Source organism: Mesoplodon densirostris, chromosome 19 (assembly GCF_025265405.1).
Source record: "Mesoplodon densirostris isolate mMesDen1 chromosome 19, mMesDen1 primary haplotype, whole genome shotgun sequence".
Classification (NCBI taxonomy): Eukaryota; Metazoa; Chordata; class Mammalia; order Artiodactyla; family Ziphiidae; genus Mesoplodon; species Mesoplodon densirostris.
In genome coordinates this window covers 3,655,001-3,673,535 of record NC_082679.1, presented here as the reverse complement: position 1 = coordinate 3,673,535, position 18,535 = coordinate 3,655,001, and the positions used below count along the sequence as shown (strand labels likewise).

Below are 18,535 nucleotides of genomic sequence, written 5' to 3'. Positions count from 1 at the left end.
AGACTCAACTGTCCAAACCTACATTTTTCAGGTGCAAATTGTGAGTCCCTCTAGTTTCCTCCCTAGGACGTTGGCCTCAGTAGCTAAGCATCAGGAACCCACCCCAATATTATTTCCAGACCCAGACATCCAATGGGGCAAGTGTCTCTGGGGAGAATAGTGATTTAATAAATTATGGGATAAAAGAAAAAATATGTACAGGCAGTGGGGTGCAGGGAAACCTCAGATCCTCGAAGATTGACGATTTAGTTTCTGGAGTAAACTATGGGCAAGATCCTGCCTGGCCTGCCCTTGCTCCTTGGGTGGCCAGAATTCTGGACCCTCATTACTTCCTTTCTTCCTCAGAATTCAGCTTGTTTCCCTGAGACCCTGCAGCCTCTTCCTCCCTCAAAAAACAACAAGGAAATCCTAGATCCCATCCCTCTCCTTCTTCAAGGAACTGGAAATCCAGGATCTGGGCTCCCACCTGACCCCTCTCCCCCTCCAGAAAGCAGGATTTAGGCTGCCAGCCCCCTCTTCCTGCAGGGCCCAGGAGTGTGGGACCCCAGCCCTCTGTTGTCCCAGGGGTTCAGGTATCTGGGCTGAAGTAGGCATATGCAGAATTTGAGTCTAGATGGGCTGGGGTCTCAGCCCTCCCACAACTTAGGCCTCTGTAGGAGCTACATTCTCGAAAAACAGGTTCTCATAGGTGGGCCCCTTCTCAGTGGGCACTGGGGATGATTGTTGCAGCAACCTAAGGATGCACTGGTGCAGGAACACATACTGGGCCTGGGGACAGAGCACGGGCAGGTGAGGGTGCGCTACTGAGCCTCAGCCTGCTTTCCTCTGGGGCCCCACCCCACCCCACCCACCCTGTGCCCGAGGATCCCCATCACCTCAGTCTGCACCATATGTGGCCGGCTTTCTCACATCTCCATCATGTAGCTGAAGGGCCCCATGAGACCCTCACACTCCAGCTGCCACAGCAGGACATCCAGGGCAATGAGGGTGCCCATGCAGCCCACGCCAGCGCTAGACAAGGACAAGAAGGGTCAGACCACGGGAGGGGGCGTCTCAGCTGGCTGGAGGGATCTGTGTTTGGAGCACCCAGGGGTCAGGGTATTCAGTGAGACTATTTTGGAGGCTACAGTGTTAAGTGGGGGTTACTTAATTAAGTAGGAAGTAATAACAAATGACTATGCTCTGTGTTCTGTCTATCTGCTAGGCCCTGTTCCAGGTACCTTATGTGCTTTTTTCACTCCTCGCACTCCTAAGAGGTAGGAACCATTAGTTGAGCATGCCCATTTTACATATGGGGCAATGGAAGCTAAGTGAGGTGAAGTCGACTGTCCCAGGCCACTCAGCTAGTGCCAGAGGTAGGGTTCACACACGGGAAGATGAGCTCCCAAGCTTGTCATTTTAAAAAAACTTTTAAACATGAAAATGACCATTTTATTTTATTTTTCATTAAAAAAAATTTTTGGGGGGCCGCGCTGTGAAGCTTGTGGGATCTGGACCCTCGACAGTGAAAGTGCTGTGTCCTAGCCACTGGACCACCAGGGAATTCCCCCAAGGAGCTGTTTTAAATGGTTCTTAAAACCTTTGGCTGCCTCTCCCTCCTGCTCTTCACCCCTCCTCCCTCCTTCTCCCCATGCATGCCTCCTCCTTTACCTCTTTTTCTTTCTTTCCCATCTCTTCACCTTTATCATCATTCTCGACCTGCATCACCGCCCCTTCACCTTCTGCCTCCATCTTCTCCGTCTCCTCCCCATCTCCTCCACCTCTAGAAGTTCCTAAGGACCCAGAGAACCCTGGTTTCTGAGCCCCAGGGGGCGGTTTCCTCACAGGCAGAGGGCTCCGGCTGGTCCTCACCTGCAGTGCACATTGGGGGGCCTCCCCCCACGGTCTGGTCCAGCCACAGCCGGAGCATCTTCCAGAAGGCCAGCAAGGGGTCTGGGGGGTGGGGGGTGCCGTGGTCTGGCCAGGTCACGTAGGGGAACTGACACACAGATAAAGTCTTCTGCTCTCGCATCTAGAGGGAGGGGAGTTGCGGGGAGCTCAGGACCCGGGGGCTGGTTTCTGACCGGTGGGGACATCCCTGGGGCACATTGTGGTCCCTTGCGGGAGTGGCAGAAGCTTAGAATTCATGGGGAGCTCTGGGGAGGGGACTGCCTGGAATATCACAGGGGAGGAACTGAGGGTCAAGGTGGGGCTGATGGGGTGGGCTGGGGGCTTACATGCCAGAGCTTCAGGTTTCATACTGTCCAGTTCTCCATCACCTCCTCACCCACCAGGGTCACTTGTAGGTGCCCATGGGTGCAGGGCTGGGCGTCTAGACACCAGTAGTGCTCACACTTCACCTGGGGGAAGACTAGGGTAGGTTAGGGCACAGAAGGCCCCAGAGCACCTTCCCTGGTGCCCCTCCGCAGGGTGGCTCTTGTATTCAGTGCCGGGGAATGCCCCCTGCTCTGGTGACAAGGCAGGACCCACGGGCAGCCAGGTGTAGATTCATCCCAGCCAGGAGGACTCTTCTTTCCCAAGGTCCTTGAAATCAGCTTCACCCCGTAAGTGGACAAATGGGTGGACTGGGGGAGACAGGAAGGTTGGGGCCGTGGTGGAGGGAATCAGTGAGGTCTAGGTCAAGGTCTACCCTGGGATCAGTGTCTGGGGCAGGGTCACGGGCTGGAGCTCAGGGATCAGCACCCAGGACCCAGGTGTCCTCTCACCTGGGCAGACTCCACGCAGTTGGTCAGCATGAGAAGTGTGGGGCTCCGCTGCCCCTACACCAGGTGCCAGAAGTCGCCCACAGTGTGGGGAAGGGGGCCATGGGCTGCAATGAACTCCCGGAGGCTCAAGAGACCCTGGTTGAGGAAAACAAGTGGGTCACATCCCGCCTCATCTGGCCCTCGTCTTCCGAGGCTCATTCAGCATCCTCCCGGCTCCCAACCGCAGACTTACAGGGATGCAGCTGGCGTTGATGTACTCAGAGCCCAGCTCCCCAGGGACGGGCGTCAGGGGCACACAGGACCAGTCATCTAGGGGAAGAGGCCGGTATTAGCGATGCAGGGGGCAAGGTGGGAGACCCGGGGATAGAGGTCACAACGACACATCACACTGCACACAGACAAGGGGAGCTGGGAGAGGGGCTGAGGGACCTCGGGCGAGAGGAGCCGGCCTGGGGTTTCTCAGCTCACAGGGGCAAGGGCTTTGTCCCTCACGGGGAATAAGGGGCAGGGGTCAGGCCTGGGGTGTTGACAAAGTCACGGCTGAGAACAAAGTCAGCAGAGGCTCATGACTCACAGGGCAGCACGTTTCTGTAACGGTTTTTGGCGCTGTTCTCCAGAGCTGAGGCCACCGTCTGAGACTCGCTGTGGTCCTCCAGGGCCGGTTGCTGGGGGCAAAGTGAGGGGAGGTTGCACAGATGCTGGATTTTCTCTGCCCTCCCCCAGGGATACCCGCGTTGCTCCCTCTGCCTTCCTATGTGCCACCCCACTCACCCCTTACACCCTGGAATTCTGTAGCACCTACAGAAATAGGATGAGTAGGACATCCCTGGTGGCGCAGTTGTTAAGAATCTGCCTGCCAATGCAGGGGACATGGATTCGAGCCCTGGTTTGGGAAGATCCCACGTGCCGTGGAGCAACTAAGCCCACGAGCCATAACTAGAAAAAGCCTGCGCACAGCAACGAAGACCGAACGCAGCCAAAAATAAATAAATTATTTTTAATAAAAGAAAGAAAGAAATAGGATGAGTGTGTGCACCATCCCCAGGGGCATTTGGGAGGACGGGCAGGAGGATGGGGACTGGAGAGGTAGGTGAGAGAGGAGGGGTCAGGGGAAAACCAAGGTGTTGCTTTAGGATTAACCCATCCAACCAACACTACAGTAAGAGTTCAGTGAGTCAAAAAGGTGGATAATCATGGCTGAGGATTTCTGTATGAGCCAACCAAGTATGTATCCCTGCTTCTGTTCAAGCCCAAAGGGGTGGGAAGGTCTCAGTGGGCACGTGGGGCTCGGCCCGGCCCCCTCTGCTCTCACCCCACCTGGTACTCCTCAGCAAAGCCACAGCCGCTGTCCTCCTCGTGTTTCCTGACGTGGTCAGCAGTCTTCAGCCAGGATGTCCCCTGGGAAGCTGTGGGGGAAGAGGGGCACATAACCTCCTTTAACCTTGTGCGCTTGGGATAAAAGAAAAGGAGTTTGTGTTTTGTTTTCTTTTCTTAACTCCCCAGGACTTATTTATCTTATAACTGGAAGTTTGTACCTTTGATCACCTTCACCCATTTCACCCTCTGCCTCTGGTAACTACCAGTCTGTTCTGTGTATCTACGAGTTCAAGATTGTTTAAATTTTTAAATTTTGGCCACGCCGCACAGTTTGTGGGATCTTAGTTCCCCGACCAGGGATCGAATCCGGGCCCTGGCAGTGAAAACACTGAATCCTAACCACTGGACCCCCAGGGAATTCCCTCGAGTATTTTTTTTAGAGTCCACACACAGGAAGTCCCCTGCATACGAACCTTCAAGTTGTGAACTTTCAAAGACGAGAATGTGCGTTCACATGTCCAATCACATAAGGCGTGAGTGAAATTGCAGCTTGCCCTCTGTCTCCTACCGCTGAGGATCCTTCAGCTCTGCCATCTCCCACCTCCTCTCTCTCCTCCAGTCAGTAACTCTTCTTTCCTGTTCACTCAATGCCAGCCCCTGGATGCCAGCTGTTATACTGTACTACTGTACTTTTCAAGGTACTGTACTGTAAGATTAAAAATGTTTTATTTTTTATGTTTGCTTGTTTTTATGTATTATTTGTGTGAAAAGTATCATAAACCTATTACAGTACAGTACTATATAGCCAATTGTGTTAGCTGGGTACCTAGGCTAACTTTGTTGGACTTATGAACACAATCTTGGAACGGAACTCATTTGTGTGTAAGGGACTTACTGTATAAGTGATATCTCATACAGTATTTGTCTTTCTCTGACTTATCTCACTTAGCATAATACCCTCAAGGTCCATCCATGTTGCCACAAATGGCATTACTTCATTCTCTTTTACAGCTGAATAATATTCCATTCTATATGTATATTACACCTTTTAAAAAATTTATTTATTTATTTATTTATTTCGGCTGCATTGAGTCTTTTGTTGCTGTGAATGGGCTTTCTCTAGTTGCAGTGAGCAGAGGCTACTCTTCATTGTGGTGCGAGGGCTTCTCATTGCAATGGCTTCTCTTGTTGCAGAGCACAGGCTCTAAGCACATGGGCTTCAGTAGTTGTGGTGCACGGGCTTAGTTGCTCCATGGCATGTGGGATCTTCCTGGACCAGGGCTCGAACCTGTGTCCCCTGCATTGGCAGGTGGATTCTTAACCACTGTGCCACCAGGGAAGCCCTATATTACACCTTCTTTATTCATTCGTCCATTGATAGACACTTAGGTTGTTTCCATATCTTGGCTATTGTGGGTAATGCTGCTATGAACATGGGCGTGCAGATACCTTTTCAAGTTAGTGATTTTGTTTCTGATTCATCAATTCCATTTGTAGGTACATATCCAAAAGAATTGAAAGCAAGGTCTCAGATATTTGTACACCCATGTTCATAGCAGCATTATTCACAGTAGCTAAAAAGTGGAAGCAAACCAAGTGTCCATTGATAGATGAATGGATAAAGATTTGGTCTAACCATACAATGGAATATTCTTCTTCCTAAGGAAGGAAAGAAATTCTGACACATACAACAACATGGATGAACCTGGAAGGCATTATGCTGAGTGAAATGAGCCAGCCACTAGAGGACAAATAAAAGGACAAATACAATTCCACCTATGTGAGGCACCTAGTCATCAAATTCATACAACCAGAAAGTAGAAGGGTGGTTTCCAGGGGCTGGGAGATGGGGGAAATGGGGAGTTAGTGTTTGATGTGTACAGAGTTTCAGTTTTGCAAGATGAAAAGAGTTCTACGGGGAATCCCCTGGCGGTCCAGTGGTTAGGACTCCGCGATTTCACTGCCGAGGGTGCGGGTTCAATCTCTGGTCAGGGAACTAAGATCCTACAAGCCATGTGGCGTGACCAAAATATATAAATAAATAAAGTTAAAAGAAAAAGAGCTCTATGGATGGATGGTGGTGATGTTTGCACAACAACATGAATGGACTTAACGCCACTGAACTGCACACTTAAAAATGCTTGAGGTGGTAAATTTGTTATTTGGAGGTTATTTGTTTCTTTTTTTACCACAATCAAAATTTGTTTTGACTCAAAAAAAAGGAAAAGGTGTTTCTTCTCCCACTTAGGACCACTGCCCTCCTCTGGGCCCCCGTTCCCTGTGGCCCTCTCTAGCCATGGTTCTTCCCTCTCTGCTGTATCTCTCCCCTCTCCTCTTTCCCTTTTGTGTGTAAACATGCTAATCCTGCTTTTGTATTAAAAAAAGAATCCTTTGACCTCCTGTGGCTCCAGCTCCAGCTCTTTGTCTCTCTTCCCCTTGTAGTACAGTGTTATATATACAGTCTTGACTCAGTTTTGAGACCCTGGTTGGAGGTTTGTCAGTTTACCTTTTTCTTTTTTTCGTGATTGGTTTTCTTTTTGGCTTTGTTTTGTTTTTTTACATTTTTGTTTATTTATTTGGCCACGCTGAGTGGCTTGTGGGAGATCCCCGACCAGGGATTGAACCCCGGCCTAGAAGTGAAAGCCTGGAATCTTAACCACTGGACCACCAGGGATTTCCCCAGTTCTCCTTCTTGAGAAGCTGATTAAATCCACACCCTCACCAACTCTCCTTTTGGGATCCATCTGCTGGAATCCCCGCCAGGAACAGGGTACAGGCCCTGTGCATCAGAGTCCACTGAAATGATTCAAACTAAACCCGTTTGCCTTGGATTGCCCACTTCTTCCTGCAGAAACCACAATAAAGCCTCTTCCTCAGGTGTTCCCCGACCTCCCAGCTGACCCTGGTGCTTCTCTGCATGGCCTTGCTTGGTGTAATGTGTAACCCCTCTCCTGGGATCTGTGATTGTAATGAACTATCTTTCAGTGGTGTCTGTCTCTGGATCCATTGGTCTTATCACACCTAAACAATAAGACCTATGAAAACACACCTTCACATTCAAACTTCTCACACTGACCAGTTTTCTCTGCTTCCCTTTTTTCAAAGTCCCCTATCTTATTTGCCTCCTTATCACCAAGTCCAAAGGCCACCTCTCAGTCCATCCTTCACATGAGTGCTCAGCAGCATTTAGCACCTTTGACCGTGTCTTCCTTTCTTCCGGATCCACCCTCTTCCTGAACACCCTCTCCTGGTTTGCACCATCACCACCTCTCTGGCTGCTGCTTCTCCATCTCTTTGGTGGGCCCCTGGTCCTCTGCCCATCCTAAAAGGTGGGCATCCCCGGGAGCCCATCCTCAAGCCCCCCTTTCTCACTGGACACACACTTCTTATGGGGTTTGTCCACTTCCTTAGCTTCGCTTTCCATCCATTCATCTATGATTTCTGAATCTCCGTTGCCAGTCCCTACCTTCTCCCCCTCCCGAGCTTCAGAGCTGTTTTCCCACCTGCCTCCTGAAATCTCTACCTGTGTGTCCTCGAGGGTCATCGCTGGGACATCCAAACACGCACGTTGAGGTTGAGGAGGGCAAGATGCTCAGCATACAGGTGGGGCCAGACTTGGAATCCAATGGGTGCAGTGATTTGTTGCACATGCCATATAATGGACACAGGGTAAGGAGGGGAGAGGTCACAGGGTGAGTGGGGCGGGACGCTGGCCAGGACAGATTCTATGGCAAAGGAGAAACTGGACATCATCGTATTTACTCGCCCTCAAGCCTCTGCCTCTGATGGCCACGCCCTCAGTTTATGCCTCTTTCTTTTACACCCAGGCCGCCTCAACTGGTTTCGCAACATCCCTTAACTCCCTGCTCTATCTCTCCTCTATTGATTCCTGGGGATCATTCTGACATAGAGATTTGATGATGACTGACCCAACCTAAAGGGGATTCAGAGTGATGAAGACATCTGCACAAACGTTTTTCTGAACCACGAAACTCTGTATCCAACAGCCCATTCAGTATTTTCACTCACACGTCTGACAAGCATCCCAAAATCAGTGTGTCCGCCACTGAGCTCTTGATACTTTCCCCCAAACCTGCACCCCGCATAGTCATTCCGTCTCAAGTAATGGCCATTCCAGCCTCCCTGGGGCTCAGGCTGAATTCCTTGGGTTCACTCTTGAGCCCTCTCTGAATCCCACACCATACATCCGTTCTTTTTTTTTTTTTTTTTTTGTGGTACTCAGGCCTCTCACTGTTGTGGCCTCTCCCGCTGCAGAGCACAGGCTCCGGACGCGCAGGCTCAGCGGCCATGGCTCACGGGCAAAGCCGCTCCGCGGCATGTGGGATCTTCCCGGACCGGGGCACGAACCCGTGTCCCCTGCATCAGCAGGTGGACTCTCAGCCACTGTGCCACCAGGGAAGCCCTTGGTTTTGTTTTTTGTTTGTTTGTTTTGGCCATGCCGCACGGCTTGCAGGATCTTAGTTCCCCAACCAGGGATTGAACCCATGCCCCTGCAGTGGAAGCGTGGAGTCCTAACAAGTGGACCGCCAGGGAATTCCCAATCATCTTGTTTATTAATGGCTGCTTGTGCTAGAATGTTAGCTCCACAAGGGCAGGAATCTTTGTTTCAGCCAGTTTCCTCGGCACCTAGAACAGTGCCTGACACTTAACAGGGGTTCAGTGAATGTCTTTTTGGATAAATGAACGGAAGTCCCAGAACTGAGACTGAAAGAGATTCCACAGCCACCGGCCCAGGCTGCTTAGGGAGTGGGCAGTGGTGAAGGCATTGTAATCCCTGCCGCAGTGGGGATCTGAGGCTGGTGTGCATGGGTTCCTTGGCCCTGCCCTCTGACCTATACAGTGACCAGCTGGATTTGACCTGACAGTGAATCTTTTGGATGCTCCCCAAAACCACTCACCTGAACACCAGATCCCTGGGTGCTGGTTTCTTCTCACTCTTCTTATGCCTGGGAAAAGGACATGGGGATGAAAGGCTTGGGGAATGAGGCCAGAACCATGGATCCCCATCTTTCCCCAGGCCCCCTCCCTCCTGGCGCCCGATAAGCCCTGCACCGAGTCTCACCTCCTCTTCAGGAAGAAAACCAGCAGGCCCACCAGGATGAGAAACAGAAGGGGACTGACTATGGCTCCCACGATGGCCCCTGGGGGAAGGCGGCGTGGTGGGCTGTGAGAGCCTAGGTCTGCTCTCCTGCTGTCCCATCTCCCCTACCTCTGTCCTCACCCAGACTGTGATCAGAGGGTCTAGAGGGTAGATTCGAGGGCAGAGAAGGGAAAGGAGAAAGCTTCTGGATAGAGCCCTACCTCCCACCCAACCTCTTCCCCTTAGTCCTCACTTCCCGAGGAGCCTGATCCAAAGGCATCACTTTCTCAAGTGACCTGGTTGCTAGAGAATGACTCTGCCCCAATTTGGCCTAGACTAGTCGTTCTCAGAGAGGGCGATTTTGCCCTCCAGGTGACATCGGGCAATGTCTGGGGACACTTCTGGTTGTTACAGCTGAGACGGTGGTGCACTGGCATCTGGGGGTGGAGGCCGGGGGTGCTGCTCGACACCTCACAATGCCCAGGGCAGCCCCCCTCCCCGCAGGAAAGAGTGATCCAGTCCAGGATCCAAGAGGACCTGTCTTCTCAGAGACCCTTCTTGCTGAACCAGAGAATCCTGGACAGTGGGGCCCACTGAGCCCAGTTTAGAAGAGCATCCATTTATCAGTGCACCAAACTCCAGTGTCTCCAGATCAGAGACCCGGTCTCATAAGAGGCTTTCATTCCTAGGAAATGGCTGACAGGGCCCAGGGAGGCCCATGACCACGGTCAATGGTACATGATAAAAGATTTCCCGAGTGTGAGGTTCAAGCTTCTTCAAATACCCCAAGGGTGGGTGAAAAATGGTGTGGCCGGGTTGGAAAAAAATTTGGCAGTTCTTCAAAAGATTAAACACGGACTTACCATATGATCTAACAATTCCACGCCTGGGTATACACCCAACAAAAATGAAGACATACGTCCACATGGAAATAGGCACACGAATGTTCAGAACATTACTCATAATAGCCAAAAAGTAGAAACGGCCCAACAGATCCATCAGACAGATGGATAAACAAAATGTGGTCTATCCACACAATGAAATCTTATTTTGCCAATAAAAAGTAATGAAGCACTGATACACACTAGAACAGTGGATGAACCTTAAAAACATTATACTGAGAGAAGCCAGTCAAAGAGGACCACATATTGTGTGATTGTATTTTTAGTAAAGCTCTAAAAGAGGCACATCTATAGAGACAGAAGTAGATTAGAGAGTGCCAATAGCTGGTTGGTGGGGGATTGGGGAAATTAGGGGGTGATGGCTTAAGGAAATGACTTTTCTTTATGAGTTAATGAAAATATTCTAAAATTGATGGTAATAATGGTTGCAAATACTGCAAATATACTAGAAGCCAGTGAGCCGTACACTTTCAATGGGTGAACTGTTGTATGTTATAGGAATTACGACTCAATAGAGCTGTTCAAAGAAAGCAGGAAATAAAACACAAACAAAAAGGACTCCATGGGTTGGTGAGACTGTCTCACAGCAGGGTGTGAAGGGGTCTGGAGAGAATGTCACTGTATCTATAGCTCTCTGTCCCTGGGGGGCTCTGCTCACCTGTGCTCTCGGTGTGGCAGGTCACGGAGGCAGACTGGGCCCTCATTCCATCCCAGATGGTCGTGATGGTGGCTGAGTAGGACTGAGCCAGCCTAAGTCCCGGCACCCACACGCCCCTCCCACAAGAGGAGCTGTCCTGGAGTCCTGCTGCCTGCCCACCTCCAACTCAAAGGCCTCATAGCCTCCCAAGGGCAGGACTAGGTGAGGATGACTCCGTGGCCCCCCGAGGCGCTGACACAGGCAGTGACGGGGTCCGGGGCTGGGTGGAGGGGACAAGAGGAATCAGTAGGCTCCATCCAGGGGGGCTTTCCAACTCCCCAATCCTCACCAGTCAGGCCAGTTCTCTGAGAAATAGCTTATCCCTTCCTTCCCCCACATCAAAATACCTCTTCGTCCCTCATTATCTGTTGTCCCCAAATAGACATGCCCCCCTTAAACTACAACTCCCATGAGCACTTGGACTCTCTGTGTCACTGCAGCTCATGAAGTCATGACCCCATGGCCTGATGGCATTTGGGGTCCACTCACCTTCATTGCTCCCAGGTTTGATGTAAGTTACTACCTGGACCTTTACAGGAAACGTTTGCTGGCCCATGACAGTTATTTTCACCAGCACTTTTAGGTTCACGGCAAAACTGAGCAGAAGGTACAGGGATTTCCCATACACCCTCTGCCCCCATCATGCATAACCTCCCCCAGTGTCAACATCCCCAGAATGTACACGTTACCATTGATGGACACAATGATAATCATCCAAAGTCCATATTCCATTCCTTTTCATGGCTGAATAATATTCCACTCTATGGATAGATGACAATTTGTTTCTCCATTCACCAGCTGATGGACATTTGGGTTTCCACCTTTTTGGCTGTTAAAAATAATGTTGCTTGAATTGTATGTTTCCAGTTGTATGTACAAAAACATTGTATGTTTTCAGTTCTGCGGGGCCTGCCCCCAGGAGGGGCCAAACTCTCTTTTTACAGACTCCGTGGCTATCCTCTTTCTAGCCCGCTCCAGCTGCCAACCCTGTCCACCCCTCCGCCACCAGCTCACAATCCCCTTCAATCTTCCCAGGAGTTTCTCACTGCTTTTGCTGCTCAGTGGACGTCAGTCTCTCTGCTCCATGCTTTCTTCTCCTTGTGTGGTTCAAGAACTGAAGCCGTGTTCCTTCACCATCTTGAAGCAATTCCCTGCCTACCTGCAGGTGCTTACCCAACACCTATGGCTTTCTGCAGACCGCAGGCTCAACCAGCACCGGGGACTCCAAGGGCAAACAGCCTCTTCCAGCCCTGGCCAAGCTTACACTGTGGTGAGGAGGCAGACTGGGAAGGTAACCGCAGAGTGACATGAAGTGGGCTGCAACGGTGAGAGCACCAAGGAAGCATCTGTCCCTTAGTGGGAGGTGACATTGGGGCTGAGTCTTCGTACAAGAGCAGGGTTTGGTCAAGTGAAGAACTGCATTAGGAAGTCATCACAGGCAGAGGGGAGAGCCCATGTCAGGGCTAAGAGGGAGGAGAGGGCTGGGGGTAATCTGGGGGGATTTCTGCGTGGCCAGAGCGCCAGGTGGAAATGGGACTGGAGGGAGTGACCTTGAAGTAGGGGTCAGGCCACCCGGTCCCAGCCTAGTCTCAATCTATAGTTGGCCTGCGGGGTTGGTGCACACGTGGAGATTGGGGAGAGGAACACTTTCTGGATAGGGCATGGGAGCTCTGTGCCCTCTCCCCACACCTTGCCCTGTGCCTGGGCTTCCATCTGGCTGTTCCTGAGTTACATCCTGTAATAAACCAGTGATCTAGTAAGCAAAACGTTTTTCTGAGTTCTGTGAGCTGCTCTAGCAAATTAATCCAACCTGAGGAGGGGGGTCTTGGGAACTTCTGCTTTATAGCCAGTTGGTCAGAAGCACAGGTTAACAACCTGGGCTTGTGACTGGAATCTGAAGTGGGGGTGGGGGGTAAAAGGTGGCAGTCTTGTAGGACTGAGTCCTTAACCTGTGGGATAGTGTCAGAACTGAGTTGACTTGTAGGACGCCCAGCTGGTGTTGGAGATTGGCTTGCTGGTGTGGGGAGCAAGCCCCACACTGGAATTGAGTGCAGAGTAGTAATCATTTATCATCATGAAACACGGAAGGATAAACAACACGGTCCTATTGTATAGCACAGAGGACTATATTTGACCGTTTTTTGTTTGTTTTTGTTATTTGGCCGCATCACAGGGCATGGGGGATCTTAGTTCCCCAACCAGGGATCGAACTCACGCCCCCTGCATTTAAGTGAGGAGTCTTAACCACTGGACCACCAGGGAAGTCCCTGGAGAACTATATTCAGTATCCTAGGATAAACCATAATGAAAAAGAATATTAAAAAAAGAATGTTTATATATGTATAACTGAATCACTGCTGTACAGCAGAAATTAACACATTGTAAATCAACTATACTTCAATTAAAAAAATTAAAAGGAAAAAAAACCACTGAAAACAACCCAAATGATTGGAAACACCAACATTTAAAGATGAACTCTGGGGAATTCTCTTGCAGTCCAGTGGTTAGGACCCTGCACTTTCACTGCCGAGGGCACGGCTTCAATCCCTGGTCGGGGATCCTGCAAGCCACGCGGCACAGCAAAAAAAAAAAAAAAAAAAAAAAAAAGTGAATTATGCTAGTGGTTTCCTTGGGCTGGAGGGGATGGGTGATTTGTAAAAGGCACGGGGTCTCTTCTGGGGGTGATGAAAATGCTCTAAGATTGATTGTGGTGATAGCTGCAAAACTGAAAATACTAAAAACCACATGCACACTTTGAGTGGGCAGTTGGTGGTATATGAAGAGTATCTCAGTAAAGCTGCGATTATAACATTCTTTTCAGGAATTGGATATAAATGCCTTCAAACAGAACATGGTCACAGTATAGTGATTACAGACAACAATGCTGTATCATAAACTTCAAAGTTGCTAAAAGACTAGATCTTAATTGGTCCTACCACAAAAAAAATGGTTGTTATGTGAGGCCATAGAGATGTCAGCTAACATTACCAAGGTAATAACCATACTGTGACGTATCAATGTATCAAATCAACACCAGTACAACTCAAAGGTACACAATGTTTTATATCAACTATATCTCAATTTAAAAAAACAGAATATGGGCTTTAGACAGATGGAGGCTGGAAATATTGCTCCTTTAGCACGTTTCCCTGGGGTGGAAGGTTGTTCTGGGGGGCCCTTTAGGAGGGGAGAGGGTGCTCACTTCATTCACCCACCAGTTAGTCTGTCATGAGTCCCCGGCCCTTTACGGCTGACAGAGTGATGAGGACCCTGGCAGCGTAAGAGGTGGTCATGACCACCAAGTGGGTGTGGGGTTGAAGGAAGGCATCCCAGGCCAACGTGGCATCTGAGATTGTGAAGAGCAGGGCACCCCCACCCAGAACACCTGCCTCCTCTGGCCTGAGGCCTTCCTCTATGGTGAGTGGGGATCCTGGCCTGAAGGTGAGGCAGGGACTAGAAACCAAGGGTGGGCTCTGGAGGTCCCTAAAAACACATCACCGATGAAGTCTCCTCTCTGAGATGAGTCCCTAAAAAACCACATCATGGGTGTATAAGTTCCCTCCCTGCTATAAGAGTCCCTAAAAGCATATCATGTTTGTAGAAGTCCTCTTTCTGCTGTAAGAGTCCCTAAAAATCAAATCATGAATGTAGAAATTTCCTCTCTGCTCTAAGAGTCCCCAAAAGTACATCATGGATGCAGAAGTCTCCTCTCTGCTCTAAGAGTCCCTAAAAATCACATCATGGATGTAGAAATCTCCTGCTATGACAGTCCCTAAAAAAAAAACACATCATGGATGTAGAAGTCTCCTCTCTGCTCTAAGAGTCCCTAAAAGCACATCATGTCTGTAGAAATTGAGCAGGGTTTGGAGAGCAGCTCTGCTTTCTGTCCTCACATGTAGAACCTGAGGCCCAGAGAGGGGCAGTGGGCTGCCAAGGTCACAGCCAGGATGAGGGCCATACCCAGGTTCTTCTTTCGTACTCTATTCCCACCGTATTGCTACCTACCCCTTCCTCCAAGTCTCTTCTTGAGTTTCCTCATCTCCTCAACCCTCTCCTCTCCTGGTACTGTACGTGACTGTCGTCAGTTGAACTGTGGCCCCCCAAAGAGATAAGCCCAAGTCCTAAGCCCCAGCACCTATGGATGTGATGTTAGTTAGGAATAGTGTCTTTGGAAATGTAATTAGGGATCTTATGAGATGAGATCATCCTGGATTTAGGGTGGGCCCTAAATCCAACAACTGGTGTCCTCAGGAGAGGACAGACTCACAGAGGGAGAATACCACGTGAATGTGGCTGGGGCCACCAGGAGCTGGAAGAGGCAGGGACCCTCCCCTAGAGCTTTGGAGGGAGGGCACCCCTACCAACACCATGATTTTGGACTTTTGGCCTCCAGAACTGTGAGACTAAATCTGTTGTTTTAAGTCACCCAGTTTATGGTAATTTGTGACAGCAGCCACAGGAAACTAATACATCGACCAAACAGTCTCCTCCTGGCCTCAAATCTGTCAAATCCTCATCTGTACAATAAGCATAATGAATCCCCACCACCATCAAAGGGCCCCGGGTAGGGGGCGGTTGGTTATTCCATATCCCCTAAGTCCTGGGCACCAGGACTGGTCCACAGGGAGTCTGCTGTGGGTATAGTTAACAACATTGCGTTGTACATGTAAAAACGTGTTCCAAGGGTAGATCTCACAGCAAGTGTTCAATGCACCACACTGTGAATGTACTTAACGTCACTAAGTCATACACTTAAAAGTGGTTAAAAAATGGGCTTCCCTGGTGGCGCAGTGGTTGAGTCCGCCTGCCGATGCAGGGGACACGGGTTCGTGCCCCGGTCCGGGAAGATCCCACATGCCGTGGAGCGGCTGGGCCCCGTGAGCCATGGCTGCTGAGTCTGCGTGTCCGGAGCCTATGCTCCGCAACGAAAAACAAAAAAAAAGTGGTTAAAATAGTAAATTTTGTGGGGGGGAAAAAAAGGACAACAAACCACTTGCTGTTATTGTGATCACCCCTCCCTTCCCACCCCTCCTCAAATAATGGAGATGTCACCATTTCAACACCCACTTTACTTAGGCAACAGAAAAATAGATCAGGGCCAGAAACAGTTCTGTGTCTCCAGATAGACTGGCACCGGCAGATGTGAGTCTGGGGAACTGGCTCTCACCCCCAAGGGTGTTTCTCTGGCTTCACTGGTCTTGGGGGCCCAGGTCCTTGAGGGAGGAGGGGGGTGGACATCTGTGTGCCTCAGCCCCTAGTCAGTTGGACTTCAGCCTGGGGCTCTGGAAGGCCGACAGGGCGATGAGCATCTGGGCAGCATAATAGGTGGTCATGACCACCAGGTGGGCATGGGGCAGGGGATGGACGAAGATGTTCCAGGCCAGCACGGCATCTGAAAGCGTGAAGAGCAGGGCGCCCCAGCTGGTACTCCCGCCCCTGGCCAAGCCACGCCACAGCATAATGGCCAGGACCAGGGAGTAAGCTGTCAGGGGCAGGACCATGTCAGGCGGGAGGTGCCAAAGCAGGAGGCCATAATATGGGATGGAAGCCAGGAGAACAGGCCGCAGGAGGCTAGGCTTCAGGGGAGTGAGGCCGAAGGCCCAGAGGTACAGCAGGTGGGCCACGGCGAAGGCAGCCATGCCTGGAGGAGACAGGGGTGGGTGCGCCTGCTGAGACCCCTGCTTCCCGGCATCACCTCGTTGCCCTCAGAGCCTAAGGAAAAGGGCCGTCCCCAAGCACCAGCTCCCACCCTGGCCACACCACCCTATCTGCCAGCATTACAACGCTGGCCTCCTTGGTGGTCCTCTTTCCTCCTGCTCTTGGCGCCAAAATGACCTAAAAACGCGCACTGCATTCCATCCTTACTCTGCTCAGAACTGTCCACTGACACCCCACCTTGCTGAGCCCCTAGTCGGCTTCACCCAGCAGGCACACCCACCCCAGGGCTTCTGCACTTGCTGCCCCTCTGCCTGGAAGGGCCTTCCCTGGAAGGGCACCTGGCTGGTACCCCGCACCCGCTTTAAGACTTTACCTTCTCGGCAAGGCTGTCCTTGACCAGCATCCTCAGGACTGTGACCCCTGGACACTCACACAGCCTCAGGTAATGCTGCCCGTGCCCTCATGGAAGGAGAGCTCCTCGGGGGCCAAGGTTTGGGTATGTCTCCCTCACTGCTATCCATTTCCCAGTGCCTTTATACGCCAACTGGCTCAAGCACTCGGCAGGGGCTCTGTTGGGGAGTCACCCCCTGCACCCCGGACCCCGCCCCCCTCCGCCAGGGTCCAGAAGGAACAACACAACACAGTCCCTCTCACCATGGAGGAAGGCCTCAGGCCAGATGAGGCAGGAGTCCCCCACAGCTGAGCACAGAAGGGCCCCCTGCAGGAGCAAGCTGTAGCTCCCGCTGGGGTACATGGTCCACAGGACCACCACCAGGTAGAGGATGGGCAGGCACTTGATCAGGGCACCGACCCAGGACGGCTGGTTCTCAGGGCTCCAGAGGAGAAAGTAGACAGCACAGGTGAGGAAGAACGGGCTCAGCCACCTGCCCACATGCGGCTGCTTCGGGGGACAAAGGAGCCGCTGAGCCACTGGAACTCAGCCCAGCCCCCAGGCCCTGGGACCAGGCTCCAGATCCCTCCTGGCCTTGGTCTCAGCCAGTTCCCAGCCTTTGGGGGTCAGGCCCCACCCAGCCAGGAGTTGGGAGTCAGGGCTTCCATCCCACCCCAACCCAGGGACACAAGCCATGCTGTCCAGGGTAGGGGGGCAGCTGCACAGGGACCAGGACGTCCAACCCCCCAGAACCCAGCCCCCCAATTCTTCCAGATCACGTGGGTTCCCAGGAGCCCAGGCCCAGCTCCCATCCCACGCTCCGTGGCTCTCACTTGAGCTGAAAAGCGAGGTTTTCCAGGCAGCCCCTCTTCCCGGATGTCCATGTCAACGTGTGACCCACCGAAAGTGGCCTGCATGTGGGCACTGGTGGCTTTGGGGGTGGAGGGGATGGTGTGTGGTTACACGTTAACCCGAGGAGTGTCCTGTGGACTCTGGGACTGATAACAGGGCCCAGGGAGGTGCTGCCCCCACCCTGGGGATGGCCCTGCCTGGCACCCGCTGATAAGGTGCCCACTGGGACCCAGGGGTCTCTCCTCCTCCACAGACCCTGCCCCTGGCTTCCTCTCTTGCCTCGGGAGCCCTGGCTGCCAATGCCCCTCCCACTGTGCCGTGCCTGTCGGGTCAGAAGGGCACGGGGTGCAGAATTTCAATGCCCTCCCCTCCATGAACCGGGGGGAAGGGTAGGGGGCCAGAGCCCAGGGACAGGTCGGGAGGCTCCCTCCTCCCCTCGCCGTCCTCGGTCCCGGCCTTCCCTCTGGAGTCCCCACCACAAACACCTGCTGAACCAACAGGAAGGAGCTGAACCAGGAGGCCGTGCCAGCCCTCAGCTCCAGGGAAGGCTTCCTGCACATGTCCGCCAACGCACCTGGTATGTTCTTTACCTTTCCGTTGGAAGACATGGACCCGCTGGGCGCCCACCGGTCTGGCTTGGTTGGCTGCCCCCAACCACCACTGCTCCACCAAGGGGAAAGGGCTCAGGGGACATGGCTTCTGCAACACGCTGGGCAGGTGAGGGGGTGCTGGGAAGGGGGCTGGTTAGAAGCCCACTCACCACACCTCCCAGAGCCTGCGCGTGTGGACAGGGGACGGCTCGCTGGGACCAGGACCCGCGTGAGGCTGGGCAGTGCTCAGCTCGTCCAGGAAACGCTTAGCAGTCTGAGCAGAAGTTACCCCACAGCAGAGCATGGAGGTTAAGGACCCTAA

At 52.0% G+C, this 18,535-nt stretch overlaps 2 protein-coding genes across 2 annotated transcripts; both read right to left on the bottom strand.

Moving 5' to 3' along the window:
• Positions 1-642: 642 nt before the first annotated feature.
• On the bottom strand, positions 643-11,278 carry PTPRH (protein tyrosine phosphatase receptor type H). The gene is given in 16 exon segments (XM_060085067.1): positions 643-768; positions 876-1,011; positions 1,852-1,864; positions 1,867-2,011; positions 2,217-2,339; positions 2,706-2,840; positions 2,938-3,014; positions 3,280-3,370; positions 4,023-4,083; positions 4,085-4,111; positions 8,942-8,989; positions 9,106-9,184; positions 10,684-10,830; positions 10,833-10,871; positions 10,874-10,942; positions 11,212-11,278. Coding segments are annotated over 16 exon segments (1,383 nt in total).
• Positions 11,279-15,789: 4,511 nt separating this feature from the next.
• TMEM86B (transmembrane protein 86B) lies at positions 15,790-18,529 on the bottom strand. Its single transcript, XM_060085374.1, has 3 exons — positions 17,605-18,529; positions 17,035-17,281; positions 15,790-16,363 (listed from the first exon to the last, which is right to left on the bottom strand). Exons 1-3 carry the CDS (start codon positions 17,686-17,688, stop codon positions 15,981-15,983), a joined length of 714 nt encoding a protein of 237 aa, XP_059941357.1. The 5' UTR covers positions 17,689-18,529; the 3' UTR covers positions 15,790-15,980.
• Between the last annotated feature and the right edge of the window lie 6 nt (positions 18,530-18,535).

Coding starts and splice junctions, on each gene's coding strand:
- TMEM86B (XM_060085374.1), bottom strand. CDS start 17,688: ATGCAGGCCACTTTCGGTGGGTCACACGTTGACATGGACATCCGGGAA. Junction 17,282..17,604: donor AACCTCGCTTTTCAGCTCAA/GTGAGAGCCACG, acceptor TGTCCCCCGAAG/CAGCCGCATGTGGGCAGGTG. Junction 16,364..17,034: donor GCCTGAGGCCTTCCTCCATG/GTGAGAGGGACT, acceptor TGTCTCCTCCAG/GCATGGCTGCCTTCGCCGTG.